The 12,616-nt window shown below is 37.2% G+C and overlaps 1 protein-coding gene across 4 annotated transcripts in view; it reads right to left on the minus strand.

Annotated features, from left to right (window-relative positions):
- Positions 1 to 12,616, minus strand: part of ube3d (ubiquitin protein ligase E3D) — a 255,586-nt gene that overhangs the window by 216,236 nt on the left and 26,734 nt on the right. For 3 of the 4 annotated variants that reach the window (XM_079894242.1, XM_079894241.1, XM_079894239.1), the window contains exon 10: positions 3,383 to 3,525. In XM_079894242.1, coding sequence (XP_079750368.1) covers positions 3,505 to 3,525 — 21 coding nt within the window. In that variant the 3' untranslated portion in view covers positions 3,383 to 3,504. Of the gene's footprint in view, positions 1 to 3,382; positions 3,526 to 12,616 lie in introns of those variants that run through there. The other variant, XM_079894240.1, reaches the window with a different exon arrangement.

Below are 12,616 nucleotides of genomic sequence, written 5' to 3' on the forward strand. Positions count from 1 at the left end.
AAGACACACTTTGTCAGAAGTGTAACATATGTGGTGGATGCATGAGAAAACTGGTGGAAATGTGTTTCAGGAGCAAACAAACCTGCTGTAGATGCAGTATTTCTATTTATATTCAGGAATCTGTGGATTATAGCAACATATACATTTACAAAAGTTGTTAAAGAATCTGAGGCTGGTTGATGAGTGATGATGGAATCTAGACCAAGAAGAAATATTTAATATTTTTGGTCACCACATAATCTCTGTACCTCAGACAGAGAACATTTTCACACGAAATTATGACTATTGTTTAGACATGCAGACAATATTCATATTAAATAACCGGTAGGTGTGTCCAAAGTTTTTTCTGGTATATATAAAATAACACAAATTGCAAACTAGTTCCCAAAGCATTTTGCAGGCGTCTGTTGGAAGCACTATCTTTGTCTCTAGACTGTTATTTGTCAAAAACACAAGTGCTGGTAGAGAAACAGTGCAGTGAGTTTGCTGGCCTAACTCTATTCCTCAGTGGATCTGAACACCCCTGTGACTGATGGAGTTCTTGATGGAGTTCAGCCTGCTGGCAAATTCTGTTTCCTCTAAATTAGGCTCTGAGTGAAGCGGTGCAGGGCATTATCACAGCGCAGGGAAAGGCAGAGGTGGCAGTGGTCAACCAAGCATAATGCAAACAGGACTGAAAATAAGTTTGAGCATCTTTGTGCCATTCTTCAATTAAAAAGAGACATTCATACTGTACATTAGAGTGGAAATCCTTTGGACATGTTTGAACGATGAACTACACCTGGAATATAGGGCACTTGTAGGAAAGGTTATTTTCCTATTTTTGTGTTAGCTTCATGCTGATTTGGTCATTTTTGGAGCCTGGTGTAAATATATGCATCTGTAGTCAAAAAAGAAGAAAGTTCAGACATTCTGGAAAAATACACATCATCGTGTTCCATAGAAGAAACTCTGGAAGAGTAGAAAATAAACCCGTGAAATTTTGAAAAACATGGCAGCAATGTTTTAAGTTTTATGGATTGAACTTAAATTTAAAAGTAAAAAATCAAGCTTTTAATGTAGTTTATATGTCTATGTGGTGTTTTTAATATGCTCTGAGACAACCCATGTGTAAATTCATAAGTCGACAGCATTGCTGAGTATTTTCTCCTTAAAACTGCAGTGAACCAAAAACAGTCTCAAAAACACGCTTTGAAATCGCTGGTGTTTCTGACGTCACAAACTACCTTGTAACCAATCAGATCAACGTGTGATCGTCAGCGAGTGGATCTCTGAGCTGAGCGAGTGAGTGGAGGCGGGGCTCATTTGCATATTCATAGAACGACGTATACTAAATGAGGCAAGGGTGTCGAGTTACATTCAAGATATTTTAAGGTATGAGTCGCATGACAAATTCTTTTTAAATGTCATTGTGGTGATCAAAGATGAGTTTTAAGGAATAAAATGACTTTAACAACATCAGATGGAACATTAAAAGAACATAAAAAGATCCAAAATCTGTACTTTTAACAGTATTTTACTGTAATATTACATAAGATCTGATCTATAAATTAGACTATTACAGTTGTTCACTATATGTAGAATATGTAGAAAGATAACTTGCTGTTGACCAATTAAGTTTTTTTTACCATTAAAATTATTAAAAAAAAATCTATCTATCTATCTATCTATCTATCTATCTATCTATCTATCTATCTATCTATCTATCTATCTATCTATGATGTTAACTTTGTCCACAGTTTATAGTAGGCTAGTGGTACTAATAAAATGTCAAAGATCAGATTGTGCCATTTTTCCTGCAATTAGTGAAGTATTGCTATTCCTAGGTTTGAGAAGAGCCCTGTGACGCTCACTATGACGTGCTTCATTATCTCATTCACCCCTTCAGTGCCCACACCAGCTCTATGCAAAACATCACCTCCACTATACTACAGTACTAACCTCACACAGCACGATCTACCCGAGCAGGACACATTCCTGCATCGTCTTTTATTGGCCCTGGAACAACATTCCCATGACACACAACAACCTGCGCCTCCTCTTATATTGAGATGATGGTGCTCGGATAATCAGGGGGAAATCATGGTCTATAAATCTTCAACCAGCCAATCAGCAAAAAATGCTGTTTTTAACCTTATTTTGCAATGCAGAAGTAAGCCATTTTCTATGAATGTGTATGAACTGCAAAAAATGCTTTTCTTCATTTTTTAATTTCTTAATATTTTTTCCAGTCCAAACATTCTTAAATCAAGATGCATTTACTTGACAAGTAAAATAACATAAGATATTGTTTTTGCTTAAATTAAAACTTTTTACTGTCACCTTTAATCAATTTAATGGGTCCTTACTAAATAAGTAATATTAATTACAAAATAATAGCATTCATTTATTTAATAAACGAAAAAATTAAACCCCAGACTTTAGTGCGTATGCCAAACTCATCACAGTTCTTCAGGCGGTTCTCATGTAGTGTGCTTTACTCTTCAAACCTTCAAACTATTGTAAACTTGGCTTTTTCAAGCCAACGGTCAAAGTTGATCCTGTTCAACGTTCCTTTTATATATCAAAGTACACAATTTACATTATCCTCACATTTATATGCTACTGCTTTTATACAGAAAGATTGTGGTCAGATTAACCTTGTCCGCATGTATAATGCTTGTTTTTATGGCCAGTGCCAAAACCTTTTTTTTTATTATTAACATGCATATAGTCTATTTGTACCTCTCAGTGAGAGCAACATGAAGGCTTGTGAATTTCAGAGCGTGAGCATTCAGATCAGGGCCTAAAGTTCTTCAGACTGCTTTAAAAATCGTCAATAAATAACATTTTCTGTAGAAAAATGTGAGTGCTGTTTGCCAGTACAAAACTCACGTGTCTTAGCAACCTATGTGGTTGCTAAGCATTCTGAGTGGTTTCTAGGGTGTTGCTATGCAGATGCGAGATAAGGTATGTCATGTGCATTCCACTCAAAGCAAAGCACCCTGATGACATGCAAGCGTTTTTAAGGAAAAGTGTGTTCCCACCTGGTCATTACACATAAGCATCATGATGCGTTATTAAGCACGGTGAACTCTAAGCTTATTCAGGACGCTCTATGAATACATTTACTCGGTCACGTCTGGGAACGCAGTGTTTCCAGTCACTCGCTGGACCGCACACTCAAGAACTCTGACACCATTCCTAAGATAGACAGAGAGTCAAAGTACCGGTAACATGTTCTAAGAGTGCATGGAATGATGTTCAGTGTCCTTGTAATGAAGCATGATGGGTATTTACACTGGTACAGATAGCAAGATATGACGTCAACAAAATCCCAATTAAAAAGATACACAGGCCACTTCCTTCTCATATGCAGATCATTAGACTGTAGAACAAAACACAACTTCAAAGGTTTTTATTTAAAAAAAAAAACTTTAATATTTAGCATTTGCAGGCTATAAGAGCATGACACTGCGCTGATAAACTGGTCCGCTGTGTGTGTGTGTTCTGGAGCTCAGCTCATCACATCCGCATGTAGGCCACCTGATGAGAGAGGAGGAACAGACGAGGTTTACAATACCATACTTGCGTTCTACTGTTACATTACAGTACAGTATCCACACAGTGCAAAAATGCATAGTATTGGGTATTTGGATGTCCTACTACACACTAAAATGTGCATTATAACTGGCATACTGTATCCCACAATGCAATGCACTCAACTAGACCTTACAATTGAAATGGAGTAAATATTAGCCATGTTTTTTTTAAAATCCCTTTCTTAATTCATTATCTGAATTGACGACCAACTGCACTAAATTTGATTCAAAATGCAAAATAATTCCACTCACTGAAGGTTGCAACACATTACAATGTTTCAAACAAAGAAATTGGTTCACATTTACAACCATACAAAGGTCTGATGTCGGTACAATTTTTTTGTAATGTTTTTGAAATAAGGCTGCAAAATGCAGAAAACAATGATATAGTGAAATATTATTACGATTTAAAATTACTGTTTATATATTTTAAAAGTAATTTATTCCTGTGATCAAAGCTGAATTTACAGCATCATTACTCCAGTCTTCAGTGTCACATGATCCTTCAGAAATCAGTCTAATATGATGATTCGCTGCTCAATAAACATTTCTGATTATTATCAATGTTGAAAACAGTTGTGCTGCTTCTTATTTATGTAGAAACTGTGATGCATTTTATTTTTCAGTATTCTTTGATGAATGTAAAGTTCAAAAGAACAGGATTTATTTTAAATAGAAATCTTTTGTAGCTTTAAAAATGTATTTGTACTGAATAAAAGTATTGATTTCTTAAAAAAACGAAAAAAATCGTACTGAGCCGAAACTGTTTTGAACGATAGTGTACAAGCCAAAAAGTCCTCTATGGCTTGACTTCTATGATTTATAAGCAGTGTTCCACAGCATTAGGCTGCAAGTTTAATCACTTCAAAAACGACATGACAAATGACAGAAATGACTAAATCTGGGATCTTTCATTTACATAAAAAATACGAAACCTAAATAGATGACAAAAATGGCCATAATGTAAAACACGTGCCAAACAGAAAAGCGCAGCTTCGTGCTGACCTCGAGTCCTGTGACGGACGATGTTGAACTCGCTCAAGGATTCGTCCCTCATGGCCATCAGTGCTTTACACTGCTCATCATAAAACAGGCTGTCAAACCAGCAGCCTCTCAGTAAGATACATCAGAGCTAGAGGTGAGTGGGTGACCACAATCTTACATCCAAGTAACTCATACACACTACCATTCAAACATTTGCGGTCCGTAAGTTTATCAAAAGTTACAGTACAGACATTCATAATGCTCCACAACATTTATATTTCTAATAAATGCTGTTATTTTAAACTTTCTATTCATAAAAGAATCCTGACAAAAACAACAAAACAAAAAAACATCTAGTTTTCACAAAAATATGAAGCAGCACAACTGCACTGATAACTAAAATGTACATTTGGTGGTGTGGTGGTGTGGGGCTTGCAGTGGCAAAACTCAGCACTGAGCAGATGCTAACACAATTAACATGTTGTGATACCATGATATACCACGTTCTAGTATGATTTACCATTATTTACCATGTTTGAAGCAAGATTTACTACGATCTACCACATTCTAGCATGATTGACTATAATTAGCATGTTGCTAGAATGCTGCTAGCATGATTAGCATTTTGCTAACATGATGCTAACATAATTGGCATGTTGCTAACATGATGCTAACATGATTCACATGTTGCTAGCATGTTTTTAGCTAAATGCTAAAATGATTAGCATGTTGCTAGCATGATGCTAACATGATTAACCTGTTGCTAACATGTTTCTAACAAGATGCCAGCATGATTAACATGTTGCTAACATGATGCTAGCCTTATTATCATTTTGCTAGGATTATTCTTGCATGATGCTAGCACATTTTGACTTGTTTTTATCATGTTTAAACCTAAGCTAATTGCAATTAGCATGTAGCTATTTACAGCTAGCATGTGTAACATGTTGGAAGTCCTGTTTGCTAGCATGAGTCAAAAGAGTCAACCCCCATCTCTATATGTATCACAAGTATCTTGAGGCGCCGCCTCCTTTGCCGGCGACTCTGCTACCACTGTGCGTCTGAATGTTTGTGTTTTATGTGTTTTTTAGGTTCTTTGGAAGTCTTTTAATTCTGGATTATTAGCGTGATCGATCCCTGATGCCGATTATGGTTTCACTCAACAATCGTACCCTTGTTTGCCTTCTGTGGCTGTGGACATTGATTGTTTGGAAAGCCGCACAAACACTCCAGCCGGCATGAGCTTCTTCAGTTGCGGGTTTCTGCACCAAGTCTATTGGATCCTGATGCCGATCTGTCAGAAATCAAGCCCAGGGCCAAAGGAAGGAAGAGAGGCAGCAGAGGAGGTGTCCGGGTCAGAAACCGTCGGTGGGGATATAAACCTGTTTTACCCTCGGTTATTATGGGAATGTCCGCTCCCTTGTCAACACGGTGGATGAGTTGACAGCTTGTCTGAAGTTCGATCGCATGTTCCGGCAGACCAGTTTACTCTGTTTTTCTGAGACGTGGCTGTCCGACAGGATACCTGATTCTCATGTGGAGATGGAAGGCTTCGCACTTCACAGGGTGGACAGAGATCAAGCAAGCACGGGTAAGAAGCAAGACCGGTGGTGTCATACACAACATGTTACGGTAAAAGAGAGAGTCTGTGACCCGAACACTGAGCTCATTGTAGTTACTACCTTACTACCCATGTCATTGTCATGGTGGTGTATATTAAATCGGGTAATGGGAAGCGTGCCACTGAGAAAATTTCGAGAATCACGCTCTTCTCCAGATGCGCTGGTTATCTTAAACGGGGACTTTAATCTCTCTCCACCACTCTATTGTCTCTTAAACAAATGGTGACGTGTCCTACAAGGGGTGACAGAACTATTGACTTGTTTAATACGAACATTAAGGATGGCTATGTTGCTAAATTGCTTCCTCCGTTGGGTAAATCAGACCATAACCTGATAACCTTGATGTCTAAATATTCACCGGTGATACAGAAACAGTTGACTACATCAAAGACTGTGCGCATCTGGTCAGAAGATGCCAGTGAAACATTAAGGGGGTGCTTTGAATGCATAGACTGGACTGTGTTCTTTGATGGAGGCAGTGATCCGGACAGTATCTCTGACAAAGTGACTTGTTATATCAATTACTGTGTCGAGTCTATAATTCCTTGTAAACAAATCAAAATCTTTCCCAATAACAAACCATGGGTCACCAGAGAAGTTAAAGCTGCTATTAATAAGAAGAAAGCTGCTTTTTACAGTGGTGATAAAGAAAGGATTAAAGACCCTCAAAGAGAGCTGAAAATCATTATCAGACAGGGCAAACAAAAAATATTAGGAAAGGGTTGAAGGAAATATGTCCTGTAGCAACACAAGAGGGCTATGCAATGGTTTGAAGTCTATTACTGGACATGGGGCCAGTAATCCCAGTTTGTGTAAATTGGGTATACACAGGCTAACGATGCCAATACTTTTTTTGCAAGGTTTGATGAATTTGATTTTTCTTCTCTACATGAGAATGTTCTTTCCAATCTTAGGCAGAGCAGCTCTGAGTGGCCTGCCGGCCCTGGGCCGGAGAGAGCACATAGGGCAAATTATGGGAGTTGTGAAGGACTTCTTCTGCATTGAATGAAGACGTTGAACGTTGAGGTTGGCCTTGATGCTCTGACTCACGATTGGCTGTTTGCTGCCCCGAGTCAAACGAGCCCACCCTCATGTTTCTATGACACTTCTATCCAAAGATATCCCTTTGAACTCTTTCAATGAAAGTTTATGGAACTTGTTGCTATGGTGCTCTAAATGGTTGCTAGGGCATGGCTTGATAGCTTCACAATGATCCTGAGAGACTGATTGGTCATCTGAATAAAATGAGCCCGCCCCCCTTGTCTCTATGATGACACTGTGATCCAGAGTTATGTTCAATACAAAATCCCTATACAATTTACCATAGTAGGAAAAACACATGCGTTTCATGGGCTGACCTACACCATAGTAAGTCAATGGGAAACTTTGGGTGCCTCTTGCCCCCCAGGGGTGCAACTTATACCCCATTGTGAGGTATGTTCAAATGTGGTAAACCACGCGTTTCTGCGAAATCCTCGCTCAGAGCTACGAGTCGCCAAAGTTTGTCGCAATGTTAAGTCTAAGGGACTGCCTGCAATTTTTCACCTGCAGAGCAAACATCGTACCCCCGATCTCTTAGAAAAGAAATAGCACACCTCTCCTAAATAGGCCGCACGATTTGACACCTCATTCATGGGTCTGTGACAAATGGTGCAGGAGGAGTAGCGCGCCAAGCTTTGTGTGGAATAATAATAAGTATGAGCAATAACAATAGTGATGCCTTGCCTTTGGCAAGCACCACTAATAATAAGAAATGTTTCTTGAGCAGTAAATGAAGGATCACTGAAGGATCATGTGACACTGAGGACTGGAGTAATGATGCTGAAAATTCAGCTTTGATCACATGAATAAATTACATTTTAAATTGAAAAGTTACTTTAAATGATTTATAAATGATAATATTTCACAATATTACTGTTACTGTATTTTTGATCAAAAAATGTATCACAAACACACACAAAAATTACAAACAAATTAATTTAAATGAGACGCAAATCATAACATATAACTCAGGGTTCTCTGGAGCTGTGATTCTTTTAAATATTACACTGGGAAACATCTCTTCATGCAAACTGGTTCCACTCAAAGAGCTTTTTTATCTATATAGGTCAGGTGTTTGTGTGTGAGTTGAAGGCGTTGAATGAACTGTATACAGCATTCCCAGAGGCACATATGCTTGATGTCTGCCTGTCACTTTATCATCACAGCACTACAAAAATTGGCAAGATGAGTGATAGTTTTCCACTTGATGGAGAAAGTTCAATGTCTCCAACAGCTACAGCAGCGAAAACACGTTGCTAGCCAGAGAAACAAGTTGATTATCTGAATTCAGATTAAACCATGGCAAAAGTAATCCCACAAAGTAGCTTGTTTAAATGTAACGCTAAGCTTTAAATCACTATGCAAATTATCTGAGCTCAACAGGCTGACACTGAGTTTCTGAATATGAAGAGTGTTCCAAATTCTCCACTTACTAGGTACTATTTCAGCTAGGATGAGAAGATTGCTGCCTATATAGACAACCCATTCTCACTCCCAATGCGTCAAAAGCTGATGTATGGTCAAGCGTGTTTGTTTAGCATCACTATTAAGACGCTGGAGGTCGTCACTATAATCGATGAACTAGGAACTCAATTGCTTTCAATGACAAACTTTTGGTGTCAATATACGGGTCATTGACGAATAAGGTTTTTAAAAGTGTAAAAAAATAGAATGGAGATATAACTATATTTGAAACCATTTTTTTAGTTTACCTAGGTGTTAACAATAAGATTTTGTGGTTTGTACACTCAATTAACACTGTTTTTTGTCATTTTTTACAAGATGGAAAAAATGTCACCAAAAAAGTCATTCGGTTTAACCACTGATTTGAAAGTTAAAAACTGATTTGACATTGATGTTGAGATAGTATATAGTGTGTACCACAGAAGAAATATAAAAAAAAAATGATCACTGATCTCATAAATGTAATCATTTATTGGACTACTCTAAACACTCCAACATATTCAAGTAAAACATTGCACAGGGAAAGGAGAAAAGGGGAAATGTAAAAAAAAAAAGAGCCTTATCTGCTTTATATTTGTATTATTGTAGTTCCTTTAGTTATTAAAAACAATATTATTCCATTTAAATATTTACTATATTGGTTTTACCGAATGACCTTTTGACACTTCAAAATCTTTAAAATACCTTTATATGTAGTAAAATATAATTAAAACCTTTTTGGATTCAGTAAAAGAGATCAAGTTGTACTACCTTACATACTTTGGATGTTATATATTTGTTTTTTATTATTTTTATTATTATTATTATTAAGGCCTTTGGACAAAAAAAAAAAGACCCGTCACGTCATTGACCCATACACAGACGCAAAGGGCATGGGAATTTTATTGTCATGAAATTATATAATTTAATTGTATTTACAATACACTATTTAGACATTTTTAAGCAGCTTACATGACCCCTAAACCTAACCAGTTGTCAATATAAAATAATATAAAACACAGGCAGATGCAACAACAGTCACAATTTATTCAGAAATCACAAATGTTCCACATCTTCCGAGACCGAATGATTGATTTACGTAAGGAACAAACCCAAAAGCGATCATTGTCTCCACACGCCGTAACACTCAAATTGCAAACATTCAGATATTGCCGTATGATGAAGCATTATGTCAGCTTGGCATTGTTGTGTCTCATGAATGATTGTGTCTCATGAATGATTGTGTGCCTCATGAATGATTGTGCTAAAGTTTGTATTTATCTTCTGAATGAGATATGACTGATTTTTGAGTAAAACAAAGATATTGTATAGCTTCAGAAGACTAAGAATGCAACAGAGGTCTTTTGTAATACTATAGTAAATACATATATAAACACATGGGACATCAAGTTTAGGGTAGGGATTAGGTGCTCAAAGACATCTATAAGTGTAAATATACATATAAAAACAAAATAATTTCTACTTTTACAAATGATGCAAATAATTAACTGAGTCTTAAACTGAAGCATGAGGCAAACTTTTTTTTTTTCAATATAGAGACACCTAAGGGTACCGAAGCATCTTAATAGTGACGCTAAAGGTGCTTGAACCATGCTTCAGCTTTAGAAGCCTTGTGAGTGAGAATGGGTTGAGCCAAAAAAACAAACAAAAAACAAAGACACAATGACCAAAACTCCACATGCCCCACATAATTATTACTCATTAAAAATGGTAGCATACCCGTTCCCTCGCACCTCAAGTGTTCCTGAACACTGCTTGTAAAATTCTCCTCTTTATCTGCTTTTTTTTCTGTCAGAAATATAGACTCTTTTGCAGAGGATAAAGCTCCACCTCAGCATCAGCACTATTTTCCTTCATGGGTCAAGCCCTAAAACTCATCACAGTGAGTTTGGGGGGAAAAGACTGCCAAGAGACAGATGTTTTGTCTCCTTACTTTGAAGCAAATATGCTGAGGAAACAACAGTAACTGAGGCAAGCATTTCAACCAGGATATCTGCCTGATTCAAATGCACGTCTGCTTCAAAGAGATGCCATATTTTGTTTTTATTCATTAGTATTCAAGGCATTTCAGCTTAAGCAATGCGGACGTGAGGTACTAACGTCAGCTTAGCCTAAGGCGGGCAATTAAAAATGCCATCAACTGAGGTGACAAGTAACTAAACTTTCACTTATTAGCTGCAAAGATAAAAAATAAATAAATAAATAAATAAATAAATGAATAGTCACATATAGTAAGAAGAGCCATGCTATTGTCACTGAAACTCATCCATAATTATTCTGCTGGATCTGTCTGCATCCTTTAACGCTGTAAATCACCAGCTGCTCCTGTCTAAAGTTGTGGTCAGAATTATGGGCACCCCTGGTAAATATGATCAAAGATGGCTGTACAAATCAATCTGCATTGTTTATCCTTTTGATCTTTCATAATTTTTTTTTTTGCAAAAATCTAACCTTTCATTAAAGTAAAATAATCAAAATTGTGTGTGTGTGAGGGCGGGGGGGGGGGGGGGGGATCGCATTATTGGTGCTTTTCAACTGCATGGTACGGCTCGGCTCAGCTTGCTTTCCCACTGCAATTTCACGCTCACCAGTAAAACGATGTTCACTCCTATTCAAGCTGTTCATCTCTGTCTGGGATGCTAAGATTTCTTTACATAATAAACTGATTAGGCTGTTGGTGAATTTGGGGGACACATGTGGAAATGTTTGTTTTTTAGTACAATTCAGCAAACTCACACTACAAAAGAATCTTGAAATTATTACATTAGAACAAAATATATTTGGTTCTAATGTCAATAATCTATTATCTATATTTTGTTCTAATGTCAATAATCTATGTGAATATGAGAACATATATATAACTAAATAAAACAAAAATCTCTTAAATATTTTCTAATTATTAAACATTAAGGTCTTGCGCACTCAACGAAACTGTTAACATTTCGATGATGCAATTTTTGCCGCGCGCACATTCACACTCTTGCGGAGTGTATAAACCAGGTATACGACTGCGTTAACAGCGTATACCGCTGCAAAGGTATTTTCACCCCTAAGCAAAGAATGAAAAAGCACTTTGCTGTGACTGAGTATATCACAAAATTACTCCACTCCCTTTCAATATCTCAATATCTTCTCCTCCTCCTTCGCTCTTAACTTTGTTGTTTACAGTGCATTTACTATAAGTATAAGGTTCATAACTTCATTATAACAATATTTGCACTCCATAACGTTAGACCTTTTGTTTATTTCACAAATTCTTGAACTATCACAAAGGGCATTCTGGGTTGAGCGGGCGGGATCTGTAGAAGGTCGCGCTCTGCTCCGCTCACATGCTCTGCCTCAAAGCCAGATATTTCAGAGTACTTCAGTAGGAAGAGGTGTCTAAGTCACATAAATTAACCACTGGAGTACCTCAGGGTTCGGTGTTTGGCCCGTTCCTTTTCTCGATATGCACTACATCAATGCAATTTAACAACTTAAACAGAATTCCTTTACCCAAATCATTTAACAACAAACACACAGCATCACTAAACTCTCTTTATAGAGTGCTGCTGGGATGATACATTTTTTTAGGCCAAAACCAAGAAACGAGTGATCATTAGCACTTCCAGGTCCATCATCCAAAATCCAATGTTTTTTTTTTAATGGGTGTTTGGTTAAATACCTGAAATAAGGTCTGTGGTTAACACAAGCTCAAGATATTTTGCCCCCTTGTGATTTTTACTTTTCTTGAAAAAGGAAGCTGCTAACAAGTGGCTAAATGGGACTACAGAGGTTGTTGGACATTAAATGTCATCACGCCAGACAGGTAAACTCATCTACACAATAGTTGCTTTCGCAATCAATCACAATCACACTCTTGCAAACTATTCTAACTCAAACTTTCAGGGAAATTGTTTTTTAAAGACTGAAAGAGCTGTCAGA

This window comes from Squalius cephalus (assembly GCF_949319135.1).
Source record: "Squalius cephalus genome assembly, chromosome: 15".
In the NCBI taxonomy this organism is placed as follows: Eukaryota; Metazoa; Chordata; class Actinopteri; order Cypriniformes; family Leuciscidae; genus Squalius; species Squalius cephalus.